The following is a 21,653-nucleotide window of genomic DNA, read 5'->3' as shown; positions in this document are numbered from 1 at the left end:
TTTTGTTATCATGCCTTGATAGTTTGTTTTTATGCCTTGATCAGTCAAACTGTGGGTTTGCACAAACCAAAGCTTGCCAGAATTTGAAACCTACTTCAAATCATGCTTTTCCTATTCTTGGTTAGGTAAACTGTTGTTTGCACAGGTTAGGAAATAAGAGAGGGAACTAGATCACAAATTAGGGATGAAGAGTACATGAGCCTGGTAAAGTCATAGTAGCCAAACCACTGTTTAGCCATTAAGTATGAACCAAAATTAATTGTACTCTTAAATTAGTTTTGTCATCATTGTTTGATGGTCAGCATACAACATTGTACAAGACAGCATATTTTTAATGCTGCACACGTCTGTCAGTTGACATCATCTCAGAACAGACTTTGTCAACCTCCAGATGTTTAGTACTACTGCTCCAACCATTTAGAGGGACCAGGTTGGTGAAGGCTGTCTTAGGGAAAAAAAATCTCCTGTGTGCAAGAGAAGACGGAATGCCTGTTTGAAGATGGTTCTTGCCACCTGTAGATTTTATAAACAACTGCTTTTAATAATAATAATAATAATAATAATAATAATAATAATAATATCTGCTGCCTTATTAATTAGGGGCACATTTTTCATCTACTAAAGGTAAAGTAAAGGGACCCCTGACCATTAGGTCCAGTCGTGGCCAACTCTGGGGTTGCGGCGCTCATCTCACTTTACTAACACATTCTGTTACTTCTGGGTTGCCACGGAGCGTAACCTGAAAACACTCAACCTGAATAATCCAAGGTATGACTGTAGCTGAATTCTGGGTTGTGTATTGTGCAGAGTGGGGAGCTGAGCTAGCTGCTTTCCAGCCCTCTGATCCCTGCACAATCTCAATGTGTTTTGTATTACTCTTTTGGTGGCACCTCAGGCAGAAGTCCCAGCCAAGTCAGCCCTGTGTGCATCAGCCTTTACCTGGTTCAGTACTTTCTGCAGGTAGGGCGTACCCATACGATCGGCCATGTGCCTGTACGCTGGGTGAGTGAGAAAGAACTTCCTCTCTGCAGCCAACGCAGCCTGAATATCCTTCTTTCCATCAATATCCTTCTGGCTTCTGTTGACCACACCAATGTAGCCTAGGAAAGAACAGATCCGAAAGTGCAGGTATCAAAGAGTGATAGACACAAGCTACATGACAAGGATCTGGATGCAACGAGGAACTGAACTGTGTTCAGTAACAAGTTTGGGGGACCTCTGGCCCTCCAGATGTTGCTGGACTACAGCTTATAAGAACATAAGAAGAGCCTGCAGGATCAGGCCAATTGCCCATCTAGCCTTTCTGAATTCTTTATGAAAAAAATAAGGAAAACTTTTGGGTTGCAAACTCATACTTGGAAAAGCCAGCCTGTCTGGCATCGCAGTTGTATGAGTGCTTGATTTATTTGACATGACATTCTGCAATAAAAAATTTTTTTGCAACTAAGAAGTCACTGTAAATTAGGGTTCTCTGCCTATGTGGCTACTAAAACAAAATACAGATTCCGCATCAATGCAGAGCCAGATATTCCATTGCAGCTGTCCTGAATTCAACCAGATATAGCCACATTGTGCAAATCAAAACAGTCCCATCTCTCTCATTAGAATCTAAGTTCCTGAGCTATGTTTTATTGTTCTTTTTCAACGCCAAGTGACATTTTTGGTTTTGCAACTGTAAAAATGGTTTTTAATACCATCTCTATGTGGGTAACATATTGTGGATTTACAATGTCTGCTTTGAATTCATTCTCAAATGTTTTGTCTTACTTTATTTTTGTTGTTGTTGCTTTTCATTTATGTAGTTTAGTGGAGAAAACAACACTTTGAATGATATAAAACTTTATGTTTAACATGCCCAAATGCTTAAAAATACCTTCCATTGTCAATACAGCTGTCATTTGGCTTAGTACCTATGTAGGTGCTAGGTGAAAATATTGTCGCCCTTAGGCCATGTATTCGAAGATCCATTTCTCAATGAGAAAAAATAAGTTTAGATCAAAATTTAAGCTATTTAGAATTTGAAAAATATTTCGTGCTGTTGCTATTTGATAAATAACAACCCAAAACATAAAAAGAGAGTTAGGTAAAAAAAAGTAAAAAATGCACATCAATGCTTTTGGCTTAAGGGCAATGATATTGCTCCATGACAAATTTCTCTCCAGAAAAGTGCTTTACGACTCAAAAAAGTTTGGGAACCACTAGGCTATGTCACAAAAGTAAGACTACATAGTGGAAGGGACTTGTAAAAACCTGCTGAAGATCAAAGCATATGGGTGGCTTCAGAAACGAAGAGATGGTCTTTAAGGGATCCTAGCTCCAAATCGTTGAAAGGCCACCTCCAACAATCAATTAGAAATCCAAAGTCAATTGTTGAAGTTCAGGAGTAGCATCAGCCAACATGGCGTCCTCTAGATGTTATTCAACTACAGCTCTCATTACCTCTGACCACTGGCCATGTTGACTGAGGTTAGCAGGAGTTATAGTAGGAAAAAGCTGGAGGGCACTACATTGGCTACCCCTACTCTGGAGTGTGAAAGGTTTAACCCATTTAGAATTCTCAATGTATTTTCACCCAGACCTGGTGGCTCATCTTGAGCCTGGGAAAACATTTCCTTTCTTCTTCTTTTGAAAGAGTAAGGCCAATGTTGGCAAGAGACATAAATTGTCAGAATGCAAAGAAGGACTAGGAGCTGAAGTAGGCCCTGATATTAGGAGGAGAATGAAAGCGAAAAGAGAGGAAAACACAAAAGTCCTTGCCTCTCCGTAGTGGAAGCAGCTTGTTCTCTAGGACATCACGAGCATCAGTTCCTTCGTCCATCAGGTCCAATTTGGTGATAACTCCAATGGTACGCTGGCCTGTTAGATAATAAGCAAACAATGAGAGTTATGTACATATCCTTTCCCACATATGAAGGCCAAGAGGGGACCTGAATTCATGGTTAGTGAGAAAAAAACGATATCCATATATATAATGGGATACCTCATTGCCTGTGGGGAACAGGGGAGTAGAATAAGCATACACCTGTTTCCAGAAGGGTAGTCATATTAAACAATGAAAGACCTTGTGGCATCTTAATGACCAGCACATTCATGATGGCGTTGCTACAAAGATCTGGGAGCTTATCTGGAGTTAAATAAACAGGATGCAGATTGGGGGAGGGAGGTGAAGCTGGAGGAGTTCTTGGTGCTGTTGTTTGGGATCTCATACAGCAGTGTTCTCCAACCTTGGGTCTCCAGCTGTTTTTGGACTACAACTCCCATCATCCCTTGCTAACAGGGATGATGGGAATTGCAGTCCGAAAACAGCTGGAGACCCAAGGTTGGGGAACACTGTCATACAGGATTAGCAATGGTGCCACCTGATTTAGCATTCTGCTTGCTTACAACATGATCTACCTGTATATTTGTAAATAAACTGGACTTAACTGTCAGTGGTCCTTTACCTTTAAATAAACTGTTATTACAAAAACATTCTAAGCACTCACTCTCATTACAAGGAAAACACAAATGTAAAAAATGGCAGCTCTGGAACTTTGTGCTGCTTGGAGTCAACCTTTTTGGGTGATATTTGCAATAGCCAGTGGTCAAGGGAAGAAAAGGAGACCATTGAGGAAGGAAAGGGACAAACTATGAGAAAAATATAAACACAAGAACTGAGTTTACCTTGAGGGTCAACTTCTTTAGCAATCTTGAGAGCATCAGAGTTAGCCAGGTCTGAATTTGCTGGGGACACTGCAAGGATGAGGCAGTTCTCTTTGGTGACAAACTGCATTAGCATTTCACGGATCTGGAACTCAATGTCAGCAGGCTGGTCTCCAACTGGAACCTTAGTCATCCCGGGAAGATCCACCAGGGTCAGACTCAGGACTAGATAAAGGAAGAGAAAGAGTTGCCCAGGCTGGGTGATGTTACTTTGCTATTGGATGTCTCATAGGAATGTAAGAAGCGGGCAGAGTATTCTACAGCCTAGAGAAGAGGTTGTCAGTGTGGTGTTCTCCAGATGGGATGACAACTGCCAGGGATGATGGGAATTCTAGTTCAGAAACATCTGGAGGGCCACAGATTCCCCACTCACAGTCTAGAATGCTGTTTTGCAGTGTTCAAAACCAAATGTCCATCCATGGGAGCCAATTCCAAGGTCCCTTCAGCCCTCCCAGTAAAATATTTGAGGGGGCCAGGCCCCCCCCCAAAGTTGATGGGGATGGCGATTCAATTGGGTTGCATGCACCCCATGTGGGGTTAATTATGCAGTGTGGGGTTTACCTGACCTCTCCAATAACTTATTCAAGTTGGTACCCCTGTATCCATCTGTTCCTCTACTTTACTTTCAAACACAGATCCAACCAGATGTCTCTGGGAGGCAGGTTGATATGTCAGCCTCCCCTAACCTGCTGCCCTCCAGATGTTTTGCAGCTCTCATCAGCCACCCACAGCCAGCATGGCCTTAGTGCAGGGGTCAGTGAACTTTTTCAGCAGGGGGCCAGTCCATTGTCCCTCAGACCTTGTGGGGGGGCGGAACTATATTTGTTTTTTGGGGGGTTATGCAAGAGCACCATGAGCCCCGGTGGCTGCTTACCTGTGTCATGCGAGCAGCAGGGGCTGGTGGCGGCAGCGGAGGGACAATGGGCGGGCTCCAGAGAGGGGCTGCTTAAAATCACGGCCGCTCGCTGGCACCAACAAAGCCCAGCCCCCTTCCTCCTCTAGGCAGGGTGGGGAGAAGCCAGGAGGAGGGAGGGAGTGTGAGGGAGAGGGAAAGAATGTGCACGCTGGCGATCCACGCGATTCCCAGAGCGTCCGTGGGCCGGTTCCAGAAGGCAATTGGGCCTGATCCGGCCTGCGGCCTTTAGTTTGCCTACACATGCCTTAGTGGGTGGGGCTAATGAGAACTGTAGTCTAAGCATCTAGAGGGCCACCAGGCTGGGGAAGGTTAATTAAGTGTTAATTAATTAATCAGCCCTATTCATATTATTATATGCCTTCATCATGGTATTACCTCACCCCAATCATCTTCTTTTATTATGTTGTGAACCACCCCTTGTTCTTTGGATGAAGGGTGATATACAAATTTAGTATATTATTATTATATCATCATCATCCAAACTGAAATGTTCTGGACATTTTACCCTGGAGGAGTTTCACATACAGGAGTTCCACATAATCCCAAGCCTTGGTGGCATCACACAAGATGGAGTCTGAGGCTTCCACCACCCACACTTTGCACAAAGAGGGGACTTACCATGGGGAGAGTAGACTCGCAGATTGATTGGGACAGGAGAGATGCCCTTGTTTGAGCCAGTTATCCTGTCAGTCTCAGCCTCGATCTCCTGACGTATCTCATCAAAGTCAGTGAACTTCTTTCCTTTGCAGTGTAGGAACTCGCCATATTCTAAGGAAGGGGTGGTGGGAGGAAAGGTCAGGTTTGCATTTCTAGTACAGAAAGTATTGGTTTAAAGTGCAGGGATCTTTCCTATTCTAATTAATTCAAGAAAGTTCTGGAAACTTCTCTGTATGATACATGCTGGAAGTTTCTAGCTGACAAGACCATTTATCATCTTGGTCACCTCCATGCACATGGTTCCACCTTGTCAAGCTCCTTCGTAAATTGTGGAGCCCAAACTGGACGCTGGACTCCAGCAGTCCAAGGCAGAATAGAATGGTGCTATTACTTTCCATGATTTGGACACTTGATGCAGCCAAGAATAGCATTAGCTTTTTTTGTTGCTGCATCACAATGTTGACTCATGTTAAGCTTGTGGTCTACTAAGACCTCCGAGATCCTTTTCATATGTACTTCTGGAAAGCCAGGTGTCCTCCATCTTATATTTGTGCATCTTATTATTCCTGCCTAAGTGCAGTACAAGGGTGAGATGCATTTCTATTTCAATTATTGTCATTATTACGAAAGGTAGGGATATGCAATTCAATGCAAATCTTAATCTTCCTTTATTATATTTTTTTGTGATGCATTCCTTTTCCCCCTGAAATTACATCTTGCATATATGAACACTGTACATGGGAACAACAACAGAAAATAAGTGTTGAGTTTTCCCTATCAGTATGAAGAACAGAAAGAATTAAGTGGAACTTTATAATAATAGTAATAATATTTTTTAATTTATATTCTGCCCTTCCCAGTTCAGAAAACCGGGCTCAGGGCAGCTAACAACAAATTTAAAACACTTAACTGATGCAACAAAAAACATCATAAAATACAGTATAAAACATGAATAACAATAAATTCAGAATTCAAAAATCTATTTAGGGGGGAAATCCATCGAATAAACATTAGATGATCACCAGGGCTAGCTGGCTAAACTAGTCCTATTTGGGCCAGCGAGGAGACCAGGGGAGAATTAACTGTGGGATCCCACTGAGCGGGAACTTTGGGAGACAACTTTGCATTTACACCACGCTGAGATTTTCTACAAGTAGCATATAAATTTTTCGAAACCAAAATAGAATACTGAAACAAAAGAGGAGAGAGAGGGGCTGGTGTACCTGTGGGGGAGTTGACCAGTTGCAGGACCAAGGGACGCCTGGTGACAATGCCAGATCCACGGGGCAAGAAGTCCCTGAAAAGCAAAAGGAGAAGAGTTCTGATGAAGGGCAGCTTCCCAAAAACAGACTGCATCATTGGATCACTGCAGTCCAGTGGCGTAACGTGGGGACGCGCGGCGCTACAGGACAGGGATGGATGCCCTGGGCACAAAATCGTTAGCAGTACAAAATTTCAACTCCCAGTGCTGCCTCAATACAGCTGCACACGTCCGTCACTGGGCTCCATTAAAAACAACTTCTCCATGCTAACCAGGAAGTGACCTCTCCAGACAACGGAGTGACTCTTCTTTTATTATCTCTGTGGCTAGGATCTCCTGGGTGATGCGGACGCCATTAGGCAATTGAATGTGCATGCGTACTCCATCCGTTTCCCTCCATCACACATACCCTCCACGTGGTCCTGGGCACTGGCAACCTATGTTATGCCACTGCTGCACTCTCTGGGTTCTGCATAACCAGACAAGTAGAATGTGCTTCCCCTTCCCCTTTTCTTTGGTATGATGCATGCTTTCTTCAAAGACCACAACATTACTGCATCGGCCTTAATGGAGGGAGGACAACTTTGGGGGGTTCGACTCAGATTTGCATAGAGAAATGAATGTCCATCTGTTAGTTTTATATGTAGTCACCCACATGGCATCAAAACAAACTTGGAAAATCTTTTACATTTCAGTTTAAGCTCACATCCACAGGGCATGCTTCAATCAGAAGCGTTAAGATAATGTCTCCATAGTGGCTCCTGCGACTAAAGTGGAAGAGGCTCTCCTATTGTTAATAAAGGATATAAACTGAGACCCTACCAAGTCAAACCCGTCTTTCTTTGTTATTCCTCTTATCCACCTCCGGTGGTGAGCCAAGCACTCCGGAGGTGCTAAGTTCCACACGGATTGGGTCCAAAACTCTGTGGTGGGAGGGGGAGCCCTCCCCCCCAAGTGGAAACAACTATTTGCCTCACGGCTGTCATAAGAAGGAAGACCAACTCTTTATGCTTGAGATTTTGATTTATATAATTTTCCATTGATAGCAGGGCTAACATGGGATCAGGTACAAGATGTTGCCCCATAATGGCAGTTGACAGTGTAAAATACAGTAATACCTCAGTCCAGAGACACAACAGCAAAGACACACAAATGCTTTAATTACTGGTTTCGGTGTGATACAGTAGAGCCAGTGTGGTACAGTGGCTAGAGCTTTGGCCGGGGCCTGGGAGACCAGGGTTCAAACCCCATGTGGCGTTTGCCTCCTAGGTAGGCCATAAGGAAAGGTTAACTGAGTGTGATGTGATTGGCCAGTGGGAATTCAAGGGAGGAGTAAAAGTTAGAGTGGGAGGTTTTGAAAGTCAGTTGAGGTTTGGGAGCTGAAGAAGGAAGAGGGAGGTTTAGGTGTGGGTTGGTAGAGTTGTATTGTGAGAGAGTGAGAGGAATTGTCAGGTGGAGTCAGATAGATAGTTGGAATAATCAGTTTAAAGTTGTTAAGAACAGACAGGTCAGTAAGAAACTAAGATTAAGAAACAGCCAAGAAAAATTAACTGAAACCATAAGCTTGTTCCTGCATTTAAAAATAAACTTGATTATTTGTTAATGTTAGCATCTGTCTGGACTCCGTGTGTCCCCATGAGAAACAGGGTGGTGGCAGTGAAGAAAGCAATCACAGTGGTGGCACAGGGTCAACAGGCCGTCAAACGTCCGGGGACCCTGTGTGATCGCCACACCCCACTTGGCCTTGAAGCTCACTGGGTGTGACCTTGGCCCAGTCACTGCCTTCTCTTACCCTAACTTGCCTTGCAGGGTTGTTGTAGAGATTAAATGAGATGGAGGAGAAGCATGAGCTCCTTGAAGAGAAGCGCTAAAATGCAATAAATAAATAAATAAATAAATAGGATTATTATTTCTATCTATTAAATACTTAACAGTGAAATAGAGCTTTTGCACTTTTTTTTTTTTAATGGGAAGAAATCAGAAATTGCCACTGCAAACACACACTTATCTGGCAACAACTCCCACTAAACTCAATGGGAAGAAAATGCAGAAGATTTCAGCCAAAAGCTGGCACTGGGGTAATTCATAGATTATTAATAACAAATACTCCACCCACATTCATCAGCCTATACCCATCAGAAATAAATTAAGATGAAGCTGCAAGGAATAAGCTTTTAATGAACACTGCAGAGTATCTTTGCTAAACAGGACTTACTTAACATAACCTAGGAGGGTCTATGCAGGGAAGACATGGCCAGATAACATAGCAATTCAATAGTTAAGTGTTCACAGGAAATCTCTGGTTTAATGCTGCTTTTAGCTAATTGTGGAAAAGCCATGGCCGCAGCTCTAAAGGCCCCCAGGGTGAGAGCAACCAAACTGCGCTTAAGTTGGTTCCACGAATCAATGAGATCCTGTCAGCTGAGTTCTAGAACACTGCTGAAACCCACAGAGGGCAAACAATCCCTCTGCAACAAAATCAGTTGCAGCCAAGCATTTGCTTCTCATTCGGATTCCTCCTCACTGCTCAGAAAGAGGCTTGCACTTTCAAATCGAGAGCATCAGGGAACATGGTGGCAGAAACAATGCGGCAAATGTGGCAAAATGTGCACCGGGAATTTTAAGGGAAGGAAGTTCATCAAATTTTCCTTAGGATTACTGATTTAGCAGCCACAACCCACAACTATCCCCCTCCCCGAGTAATTCTAAAATGACTCTCTCTTCCGTAAAACTCTGCAGTGCACACACCACAAAGCGAGTTGTGCTGCCCTCTCTCTGACACTCGCAAGTCCCACTTGAGTTGCATCAGCCATCTTTGGCTTCAGCTCTGGATTTCCTCTCTTTGCAGAGTTCTGATCACAAAGGATGCTTCCATGTGTGGACAACTTAACACAGCCTTCTCCAACCTGGTGCCCTCTAGATGATTTGGACTACAATTCCCTTTGGCCCGAGCCTGCACTAAAGATGTCCCATAGAGAAGGAGCTGAAAGAGGCCACAACAAGACAGAAAATGTATTAAACGGCAGTGAGTGCAACAAGCCATTTTTACACTATTTCACACCTCCTAGTGGTGCAAGAATAAAACAACTACAGTAGCACATTTGCAGGGTCCAGTGTGGTTTCAAATTGGATGAGCAACTGCATGCTGAGATTCCTGAAGCTAAAGTTCCCTTCCAACTCTACAACAATGAAATCTATGAAATTGTGCAGATAGTCTATCATGTGTTAAAAGAGGTAGATTTTATGAGCACATGTTTCCCACTCTACTTGCACAAAAATGGGGCAAGCAATTAAACAGCACAAGGCGCACAGGTGTTTTTGCTATTGATGCTGGAGTGGGGAACCTGTGGTCCTGCTGCTGCTGTTGCTGGATGACAAATCACATCTTTCTCCCTGACCACGCTGACTGAGGCTGGTGAAAATTGGGAGTCCAGTAACTTCTGTAGGGCCACAGATGCTCCACTCCTGTCCTACATGGTGCTGTAGCAGAGGCTCAGTGTGTGTGTGTGTGTGTGTGTGTGTGTGTGTGTGTGTGTGTAATGCGTCTACATCTCAACTTTCTCCCCAATTTGGATACCAGGTGGGCCCTCAATCAATCTTTTGAGGAGGCAGGTAAGCTGCACTTAAGCCAATAGAGGTAATTTCAGGCTTGCAAAAATGGAATCACGGGGTGCCAGCTATTTCACTAATCATGCATTTTAAAGGCCCATTTCAAAGTAATGCTTCATGCAGCAAGAACGTTCCAAATACTATGAGAATAAATGCAGCATTTTTATGTGCCAGCCATAAAACATTATTTGTATGAATGAATAGTAAGTGCTGGCATTCTGTGAAGATCCCAGTTAGCTTACAAGTTAAAAGAATCAATATTAGTGCATTAGTACCCCCAGAGAGCGCCCAAAAATTTTTGTCTAGCTTGTTGCATCCCATACAGACTGAATAAAAATGGACACCTCTTGCCACAAACATAATGAAATATCAGTGAGCCAGTGTGGTGTAGTGGTTAAGAGCGGCAGTCACATAATCTGGGGAACCGGGTTCGTGTCTCCGCTCCTCCACCTGCAGCTGCTGGGTGACCTTGGGCCAGTCACACTTCTGTGAAGTCTCTCAGCCCCACTCACCTCACAGAGTGTTTGTTGTGGGGGAGGAAGGGAAAGGAGGTTGTTAGCCGCTTTGAGACTCCTGAAGGGGAGTGAAAGGCGGGATATCAAATCCAAACTCTTCTTCTTCTTCTTCATTTGGACAAGAGTTCTACATCCTGTTTATCACAGTGATCAGCCAGGTCAGGTTGCCAGGTCAGGAACCTCCCAGATCCTGAGACTGAGTTGTGGGCCCCAGTGACCCATAAGCATGACAAATAAAGCATCAACCACAGTCACTGAGCACATGTCATTCAAATAAAAAACACAAAGCCCAATTAATGGGCAAATATGTCCCTGCTTGGAAGTTAAGACAGGAACCTTAGCTAAAGGTTACTATGATAGGGAGGGGAGGTGGGCAGACCCCACTACCACCACCAGAGTGTCTTAATTTGCAGAGATGGAGGTTAACTGGGAAGGGGAAGGAGGGGAGGAGGCAGACCCCATGGAGAGTTCATTCAATAATTTGCAGCCTGCTCCTGCAAGGCTGAAGCTTGCAAGCTCTATGCATAGTAGACATGATGATGATGATGATCATTTAAGGGCACTCTTGCTCACTTGGAGATTCAAGCACTCCACCTGCCATCTGGAGTGGGGAAGGCAAACCTAGAGCCCTGGAGTGTCTGCATTTGGCCTGGGTGGTGCAACCAAAATTGGGGGTCCCACAGCATGCCGCCTCCAAATGACCGCCAGAGACAGTGAAGGGGAAGCAGGCAGAGCATAAGCACCAGGCATGGGCACTTGGTGGGGTTGAAGCCAGTCACCTGAAACTGCTGCTGGTCAGTGTAAGACAATACTGAGCTAGATGGACCTGGGGTCTGACTGGGACCCAGCTGCACTATCCATTTAAAGCAGCATTACACCACTTTCAACAGTCATGGGCCACATTCATGTCAGATCTTTAAAGCACTATGATCCCACTTTAAACAATCATGGCTACTGTGCCTGCCCCCCCCCAAAAAAAAAATTCTGGAAGCTGTAATTTGTTGAGGGTGCTGAGATTTGTTAGGACATCCTTACTCCCCTCCCACAGATAAAAGTCCCAGAATTACCCGTGATTGTTAAACGACTCTGGAAAAATTGTATCCTATAATACTGTTTCAAATATATAATACAAGAAGGGAGCTGGACTGAATGACCTCCAAAGACCCCCCTCTAGCTTTTAGATTTCATGGACTCCTCCAGATCATCTATTTACTGAGCATACGTCTTGATTGTCTTGCACAATGCTTACTTGGAGGTCAGGGTCATGCATTTAAAGCACACTTATAGTCATAGTCTATAACTAAATCCTTCGAAGACAGAGGTCCTATGGCTAGGTCGGGATGGCATGGGGATGAGGGACCAACTCCCTTCTCTTGCGGGGGCCCAATTAGTGCCATTGCCTTCCGTTAAGAGTTTGGGTGTAATCCTTGACGCCTCCCTTTCCATGGAAGCACAGGTTACAGCAACAGCCAAGGCGACATTTTTCCACCTTCGTCGCATCAAGCAGTTGGTACCTTACCTTTCCCGCCCCGACCTGGCTACAGTGATCCATGCGACGGTCACCTCCAGGCTTGACTACTGTAATTCGCTCTATGCGGGGCTGCCCTTGAAGCTGTCCCAGAAACTCCAGCGGGTGCAGAATGCTGCAGCGAGGCTCCTCACGGGGTCTCTGCCATGGGAGCATATTCACCCAGTGCTTTTCCAGCTGCACTGGTTCCCGGTGGAGTACAGGGTCAGATTTAAGGTGCTGCTTTTGACCTTTAAAGCCCTTCACGGCCTAGGACCCTCGTACCTATGGGACCGCCTCTCCTGGTATGCCCCACGGAGAGCCTCAAGGTCCATAAATAACAACACCCTAGTGGTCTCGGGCCCTAAGGAAGTCAGATTAGCCTCAACCACAGCCAGGGCCTTTTCAATAGTGGCCCCAGCCTGGTGGAACGCTCTGTCTCATGAGACCAGGGCCCTACAGGGTCTGATTTCTTTCCGCAGGGCCTGTAAGACAGAGTTGTTCCGCCTGGCCTTTGGCCTGGAGCCAATTTGATTCCCTCCCTCCCTTTCTTTCTTTTTTCTTCTCCTCCTGCGATGAGGCTACATTTTAATATTTTAATGTTCCATTATTTTAATGTTGTATTTTATTTTTGTTTTTAAGTTGTAATCATTCATCTTGTTTTTATTATTGCTTGTAAGCCGCTCTGAGCCCGGCCTTGGCTGGGGAGAGCGGGGTATAAATAAAAAATTATTATTGTTATAATTATTATTATTACCGTATTTTTCGCTCTATAACACGCACCTGACCATAACACGCACGTAGTTTTTAGAGGAGGAAAACAAGGAAAAAAATATTCTAAACGAAGCAGTGGATGTATGATTTTTGTGGTTCATGCTGTGGCCACAGACATGTGATCTGACGCTGAGTTTGGGGTAGCCCAATGCAAAAATCCTGAGGATCCATGTGGATCCGTGCTTTGTAAACATGTTTTAAGTGGGGAGGGAAGGAAAAGCACTCAAGGGACAAGGAGCATGCGTGGGGTGTGTGGAGAAGGATGCTGCTAATAATGCAGAAGAGGGGCATAAGGGGAGAAGGCTCCTCTCCTCTCCTACTTTGCTACTTTAAAACAAGCAGGCTCTGCTTCTCTCCCTCCTCCCCAGCTTAGAGAGCTGAAAAGCTTTGCTGCTATTTAGTGAGCTGAGTGGGGAGGAGAGAGGGACAGAGAGCACGGTTTAAAGCAGCCAACCAGACAGGAGCCGCTTACACCTGTGTAAGTGGCTCCTCTCCCGCTTTGCTGTTTCAAAGCGAGCCGCGGAGGAGGGAAGGAAGGGGAACCATGGATCCTCTGCTCACGACTGCAGCAGATCCCCCCCCCGCCACCCGTAGGCATTCGCTCCATAACACGCACAGACATTTCCCCTTACTTTCTAGGAGGAAAAAAGTGAGTGCTATGGTGCAAAAAATACGGTATTATTATTATTATTATCCCCCCCCCCCAATAACCCTGGGAACTGCAGTTCACCCATCACAGACCACGTTCCCAAGATACTTTTGTGGGAGCCAAGTGCTTTAAATATACTTTGAATGTATAGTGTGGATGTGACTTTATTTTCTGGTTTTTAATTGAGTATTCTGTAAATACATGCTGTCAAGCTGCATGCTAGAAGATTCAAGACAGACAAGAGAAATTACCGTATTTTTTGCTCTATAAGACTCATTTTTCCCCTCCTAAAAAGTAGGGGGAAATGTGTGTGTGTCTTATGGAGCGAATGCAGGCTGCGCAGCTATCCCAGAAGCCAGAACAGCAAGAGGGATTGCTGCTTTCACTGCGCTGTGATCCCTCTTGCTGTTCTGGCTTCTGAGATTCAGAATAGTTTTTTTCTTGTTTCCCTCCTCCAAAAACTAGGTGTGTCTTATGGTCTAGTGCGTCTTATAAAGCGAAAAATACGGTATTTATTAATGCAGCACATACTTAAATTGTGGAACTCCCTCCCACAGGAGGCCGTGATGGCCACCAACTTGGGTGGCTTTAAAAGGGGACTGGACAAATTTGTGGAGAAGGCTATCAATGGCCGCTAGCCATGATGCTACACTCTGCTTCCATAGTCAGAGGCAGCAATGCTTCTGAATACTGTGCCAGTTGCTGGAGACCAGAGGAGAGGAGACACCTCTTGTGCTTGGGCGCTGGTTGCCATCTTCCCTCACATATCTGGTTTGCCGCTGTGGTAACAGGATGCTGGACTTGATGGGCCATTGGCTTCATCCAGCAGGCTCTTCTTAAGTTCTTATTTGCTTGCAGAAAGCTTATGTGGAGGTTTGTTGAGCTTTCATTCTGAATTGTTTGCAGGGTGTTTACATGTCTTCAGGTTAAAAATTAGGACATCCCACACTTTTCAATGCAGCTTTCCATCACTTTCCTAACCCCAAATGTAAAGGGTTTTGTTTTTTATATATCAGTCAATTTGTTGTGCCAAGATGACAGATTGCTTTAATATCATGGGTAGGCAAACTAAGGCACGGGGGCCAGATCTGGCCCAATCGCCTTCTCAATCCGGCCTGCAGACGGTCAGGGAATCAGCGTGTTTTTACATGCGTAGAATGTGTCCTTTTATTTAAAATGCATCTCTGGGTTATTTGTGGGGCCTGCCTGGTGTTTTTACATGACTAGAATATGAGCTTTTATTTAAAATGCACCTCTGAGTTATTTGTGGGGCATAGGAATTCGTTCATCCCCCCCCAAAAAAATATAGTCTGGCCCCCCACAAGGTCTGATTGACAGTGGACTGGCCCCCTGCTGAAAAAGTTTGCTGACCTCTATTTAATACACTTTAATCACAAAAACAAAAAAATCTGGTAAATGCTTGAATCCCTCCTACAAAATACTGACAATCTAGACATCCCCTATGACACTCCCTCCCCCACTACACACCCACAAACTTATATTTATCATAAAGCTCCTATTTGTTCATTATCTGAGATAGACCACAGCTTTTTTTGGCATGTAATATGACAACTCTTGATACAACTTGGGAGACAATGGTACTCTTCTGTGTATGGGTGTAAAGCACACATTGTACCGCCCTGGCAATGCTGCATTGATAGACTGTGAATACACTCGTTATTTTGAACCACAATTGTGCAAATGGTGCTTGAAATAAAACCAGACAAAATCTGCTCACACGAGCCAGTTCGGATGTCTGACAATGGGAAGATACAGAAGGTGCAGCAAACCAGAATTTAAGCTCTCCAGACAGAAGTTGTGAGTGGGCTCAATGATGACATAAAACTGTGAAAGATGTCAAGATGCAGGACATGGGATAGAGGAGCGTGTGGGGAAATCCTGATAATGTCAGGTTTTTTAAAAAACCAACAACAACTAAGCAAGATTTGTAGCAGGCCAGAGAGAAAGAATGCTGGAAATGGACCGTATAATGCAGCAATCCAAAACAATAAGCATCCATTTTTTGTTTCACATAGAATACCTGGAATGGGAAATGACAGAACTGCTTATCTCAGGAGTGCAGGCTCACCATTTGTCTGCAGAAGGTACCCAGCAGCAACAACAGCAGCAGCAGCAGTTAAGTAGCGATGAGGAACTTCAAGGTACTGTTGGACTTGAGGTCCCATCATCCCTGGCTATTAGTGATGCTGGCTGGGGCTGGGTGGAGTCCAGCAACATCCCTGAGTCAAAGAGCCCTAGGTAACAGGTGGGACTAGCCCTACTATTAGGCAGAGGGAGGCAATTGCCTCAGGTGGCAGATGCTGAGTGGCAGCCTCGCCTTCTCCTCCAAAGTCTCCTAGCCATAACCTTCTGTTGGAGGGCAGCCCCATAGTTACCCTATTGACCTCAGGTGCAGTGGAGGATGAAATTTCTTTGCTAGACTTGAAGGAAGAATCAACTGCCAGACCAACTGACTTTTGTGTATGGAATCAGTCAGTCTGTCAAATTTATTTGTTAGAAAGCACTGGTCATCACAAAAATACAAATGGTAAATTCCTACATTTCAGCATTGGGGGTCCCCAGTCCAAGGGGGAACCCCTGCACCCAGAATGTACAATATAATGTTGTCTGACCCGATAAGCTCCTAAAACAGACATAGAGGATTGTAGCCTATATTAGTCCTACTCAGAGTAGACCCACTGAAATTGATGGACATGACTGAGGCCACTGAAATCAGTAGGTCTGCTCCAAGCATATTTTCGTCAAATACAACCCAAAACCTTTATATGCAGTGTCTTAATCCCAATCTATCCACAGATAACAGATTTTCTCTCTATTGCTCAAAAAGGAAAGTCTCGGGGCAATTCTTTTTAAGAAACCTTTCCCAGGGAGAATTATGCCAGAAGCAAGACCTTGAATAATGAATGATCCCTGGAGGCAGATTCACAAATGAGGTTTTACAGGTACTGTATTATGGCATCTCTCCTATCCAAAGATGCTTTAGGCATCGTTTGAAATCTGAGCTTTAAATGCCTTCCTCAGCACACCAACCAATAATTTTAAAAAATGTGATCTGGGAGTCTACATAATCACATTTCGCAGAATAATGGTGATAATTGCATAGCTTGGAGATGACATATTGCGAACAAAAGGTCCCCACAAAGGGGCTAAGAGATGTGACAGAAAGGTTTGTTTTCTGAGCAGGTTGAGTCATCAAGTGTTTTTTTTCCCCCTGCCAGCAAACAATTAACTAACAACAATGGCTGACTGGCCAGAGTTCCAGGGGAGGCAGTTGGAGTGGAGGCAGGAGTGTGTGAGGGGGATTCTGTCAGGAGGCTGAGGAGAGCCGAGAACTCCCAGGAGATGCTCTCAGGTTCTGAATCGCAGAAAAGGCACAGTCCCACACGTGCCTGCAGAAAAAAGGGTCCCCAGAGGGGATACTCTGACAGGAAAGGGCAGTAGTGATTCCGAGGCCAGGAAAGATTTGGGGGTCTGTAAGGGAAACAGTCCAGTTAAAATCCGAGAGCCAGTGTGGTGTAGTGGTTAAGAGCGGTAGTCTCGTAATCTGGGGAACCGGGTTTGTGTCTCCGCTCCTCCACCTGCAGCTGCTGGGTGACCTTGGGCCAGTCACACTTCTCTGAAGTCTCTCAGCCCCACTCACCCCACAGAGTGTTTGTTGTGGGGGAGGAAGGGAAAGGAGAATGTTAGCCGCTTTGAGACTCCTTAAAGGGAGTGAAAGGCGGCATATCAAATCCAAACTCTTCTTCTTCTTCTCTTCTAAGTTGCTGAAGTGTGTGTGGAGAAGTCTGATCTATGGAAGATGTGTAAAAGAAGGTACCCTTAAGCCTGAACAGCATACAGTGGCACCTAGGGTTAAGAACTTAATTTGTTCCGGAGGTCTGTTCTTAACCTGAAACTGCTCTTAACCTGAAGCACCACTTTAGCTACGGTAATGGGGCCTCCTGCTGCCGCCACACAATTTCTGTTCTCATCCTGAAGCAAAGTTCTTAACCTGAGGTACTATTTCTGGGTTAGCAGAGTCTGTAACCTGAAGCGTCTGTAACCCAAGGCACCACTGTACAGGCTATAACCTGAAACAGTATACCGGTATGTTTTAATAAAAAGCAACAGCACTGTTTCTTACATTTCTGTGGAAGAAGGAGAACCAAAACTCCTTGTTTACATCTGTTATAATACAAGTTTGTTTGCAACCTGTTTTCCCAAAAGAAAAACCCACTATCACTCGTGATGCATTCTCCATTGGGGGATTTCACCTGAGGGAAAGGGAAACTGAGGGCTGGCGCAGAGGTGCCAGGGAGAGAGAGGGCCGTTGCACCGTTGCAACAGACACCCCTATCTTACACTCTGTAAGGTGCTACCTGAACCCGCTCTAAGTCCTGTCTGTGAATAAAGTTTTGAATTAAAATGAATAGCCTTGTCAACATTTTTATTGAGCAATTTAAGCCAAAATCTCTCTCTCTCTGTTTATCAAAGCACTGATCTATTCCTGACTTTACAATATACAGCTTGTTCTTCCACTGTAATATTCTAGTTGTCTGCCCAGGTCTCCAATTTTAGTAACAAGGAAGTAGCGGGTATAAATTTTAGATACCATATCCAACAAACATATAATATTTCATGCGATTGATCTTATCATAGAATCATAGAGTTGGAAGAGACCACAAGGGCCATCGAGTCCAACCCCCTGCCAAGCAGGAAACACCATCAGAGCACTCCTGACATATGGTTGTCAAGCCTCTGCTTAAAGACCTCCAAAGAAGGAGACTCCATCACACTCCTTGGCAGCAAATTCCACTGTCGAACAGCTCTTACTGTCAGGAAGTTCTTCCTAATGTTTAGGTGGAATCTTCTTTCTTGTAGTTTGGATCCATTGCTCCGTGTCCGCTTCTCTGGAGCAGCAGAAAACAACCTTTCTCCCTCCTCTATGTGACATCCTTTTATATATTTGAACATGGCTATCATATCACCCCTTAACCTCCTCTTCTCCAGGCTAAACATGCCCAGCTCCCTTAGCCGTTCCTCATAAGGCATCGTTTCCAGGCCTTTGACCATTTTGGTTGCCCTCCTCTGGACACGTTCCAGTTTGTCAGTGTCCTTCTTGAACTGTGGTGCCCAGAACTGGACACAGTACTCCAGGTGAGGTCTGATCAGAGCAGAATACAGTGGCACTATTACTTCCCTTGATCTTAGAACCCCTTCTTATGAATGGGTGTAATAAGAGATGGGATCTTGCAAGAATCATTGAGTAAAAAGCTTCTCAAATAGAATACTTGCACCAGTCAATATTTTATTTATACCTTTTGTGGGGGCATTGCATAGTCACTGTATATTATTAGAAAGACTTGAAGATATTTATTCTTTATCAAATACCCACAGACCTTACTCCCTGATCTATTTTGGCATAACTTTTTAATTATCCAGATATGCTAGTTATCTGGATAATTTGACTATGCCCAAGTATTGCCATGTCTTTTCTAAGGCCAGAGTCTCCCTCCTGCAATATTGTAAGGGTGTTATCAAGGTGTCCCAAATGAAGATTGCTTGTGTCCCTGTAGAGAAGAAGTAGCTGATACTTTGGGTATTTATTAATTTATTAATGTAATCTTCATAGTGAGGAAAGTAGTAGGCTATTTAGCCCTTCCTTATGAGAAAACACCCTGGAAGGACTCTGGGATGGTATTTGAAATATTTATTGGCTAATAAAGACAAGTTAATGACAGTTAGCGGCCAAGTTTCTTTTCTCAACTCAAAGATGTTTATAAGACAATACTCTCATTTTAATTGCCAGTTGTATCTTCTCTTTTTATCCTTTTTTCATATTTCATTTTCTGTAAGTGAATCTTTCAATGATCACTTTTTTTCTTTCTGTTGGCTCTTGTTTTAAAGGGTCTGTGCCTGTACAATAAATTATTGATTGACAGATCAAGAGTCTCTTCCCACTGTGTGATTGACACTTGTGCTTTGATAGATATTTGGTCTCCCTCATTACATGCAGTGCAATGGATCAAATACCTAGCTGAGTTTTTCTCTTTCTCTGGACAACCCAACTCTGTCCAGAACTGGAAGGGGAAATCCTTTGTTCCCCCTTTGTGAATATGTTATTATCATTTCTACATTCTGTAATTAGGGCTGCAGAACTGTATGTCATAGCTGTCAACTTTTCACTTTTCTTGCGAGGAATCCTATTGGGAATAAGGGAATTTCCCTTTAACAAAGGGAAACGTTGACAGCTATGCTGTATGTGGAGCTGTGGGGTGCTATTTTGTCCTTTGTGTGAGGCAGCATAATATATTGGGCCAACCCAGGTAGCAGGGCTTGGCTTGAAAAGTCATTGGGCTGAGGCTGCCGATCAGAACAGACAACACTGAGTTAGGGTGGGCATATGGTCTGCCTCAATATAAGCCATCTTCAAAGCAGTGTTGGCCTCATGTATCATTACAAAACCAGATTTGTAAAAGGAGAATGATGACATATTTGTATTGCCACCTAACACCCTACTCTCAAAATATTGTTACTGGCCACTCCAATCTCTGCTGAATGGTGCATGAGATTCCAAGGGGTCTTGGCACTCAACCAGGTTCTCGGTATCTTTGGGGGAAATGAGGCTCAGTGGCGTCTGCAATGTCTTTGAAGTATGATTTATTTACACAGGAAGCTTTCAATGGAAAGAGGTTCCACAGCATTCACATCTTGGAAGCACCCTGCCTTTCACAGCAGCACTGGATTCCCAGACATCTCTGTGCCTCTTGCATGTGCCATGCAAATCCCCAAAGCAGAACTTAGCCCAAAGTTTGCAGATGAGCTGCAGCAGCTTTGGAAGGGCAGCGATGACAAAAACAGTGCTGCATCATTCACCCATATTGCAGAGACAGCATCACTGCATGGCAAAGCAGGACTTAAATAGAAACATAATTCCCTTTGGAAAGCTACAGAGGGGCTGCCCCTGTGCAATGTGGAAGACTTACGCTTCTGATGAGTCACAATTCTAAGCACCAGCCATGAACCTGTGCCAGTTCCAAGGTTTTTTGGAGAGTGGGGCATGTGTTGGCCCTCTACCTGAATGCACCCAATCCCTCCTCCTTCGCCCCTCCAGAGGTTACAGAACCACAACTCTAATCACACCTGGCCATTGGCCATGCCAGATGGGGCTGCTGAGAGTCTAGTTCAGCAACACTTTGAGGGCCAAAGGTTCCCAACATCTGAGGCAGAGGATGCCTTAAAAGACAGGATTGTCTTCTGACAACAGCTCTTGAGAGGGGACTCTTCTCACTAAGCTGGACACTTGGCCACCCTAGTGCCACCACAACTGATCCTCAGACATTAGCAAATAGATACTATGCGACATCCTATGCTCTTTTAAAATGGGAGGGGGGCGCTTATTGGGTTGTTGTTTTTATTTTGATTATATATTTTGTGGTTTTGTGTTCTGGTTTTGTTCTGTGAGATACCCTGAGACCTCCAAGTATAGGGTGGAATATACAATAAATAAATAAATAAATAAAATATTCCTTAATCTGTGTATCTGCAGAAAGATTATGATGGATTGACAGCATGCACGACAGTACATGCAGCTTCCTCTAACATGGAGATTATGAGAGGAACTCTGTAATAATCTTAAAGTGAAACTAATGAGAATTGAGCATGCCCAGCGGCCACAGAATGCTGACTGACAGTGAAGAGTGGAGGGATGGAAAACCAGAGAGGGCAGGAGGAAATTGCAACAGAGAGACTGGAACAGTGAAGAAATGCTCTGCGCTTCAGCATTTTGTTGCAGCTCCCACTTGTGCTTAAATGCTGCATTTGAATCCTGTCCTTCTGATAAGGAGTGCAGGCCAGTAAGCCATTTTTCCACCTCTCCTTTTCCCCTTTTTGTCACGACCCCTTCTAAGTAGAATATCCACCCTGTGACCCACTTTAGAGTTAACATTGAGAGTGATACCCAACATTATGCATACTTGGTATAGACCAATTGAAATTAATAGACTTGATTTGTATGTCTACTCTGGATATGTCTTAGTAGGATATAGCTCAAAAACAGCCTT

At 44.3% G+C, this 21,653-nt stretch overlaps 1 protein-coding gene across 15 annotated transcripts in view; it reads right to left on the bottom strand.

The window, feature by feature from the left end:
* The window catches only part of DNM1 (dynamin 1), a 133,214-nt gene that overhangs the window by 82,613 nt on the left and 28,948 nt on the right, over window positions 1–21,653 (bottom strand). For all 15 annotated transcript variants that reach the window (XR_014560087.1, XR_014560088.1, XR_014560089.1 and 12 more), the window contains exons 2-6: window positions 6,499–6,572; window positions 5,237–5,386; window positions 3,664–3,867; window positions 2,758–2,856; window positions 940–1,100 (exon numbers count right to left, since the gene is read on the bottom strand). Coding sequence is in view for 12 of the 15 variants with exons in the window: in XM_083721725.1 (XP_083577851.1) it covers window positions 940–1,100; window positions 2,758–2,856; window positions 3,664–3,867; window positions 5,237–5,386; window positions 6,499–6,572 (688 nt within the window). In the remaining 3 variants the exon portion in view is untranslated. The remainder of the gene's footprint in view (window positions 1–939; window positions 1,101–2,757; window positions 2,857–3,663; window positions 3,868–5,236; window positions 5,387–6,498; window positions 6,573–21,653) is intronic.

This window comes from Podarcis gaigeae, assembly GCF_964106915.1.
Source record: "Podarcis gaigeae genome assembly, chromosome: Z".
Taxonomy (NCBI): domain Eukaryota; kingdom Metazoa; phylum Chordata; class Lepidosauria; order Squamata; family Lacertidae; genus Podarcis; species Podarcis gaigeae.
The sequence above is the reverse complement of the archived record's forward strand: the minus strand, read 5'-3'. Positions and strand labels throughout refer to the sequence as shown.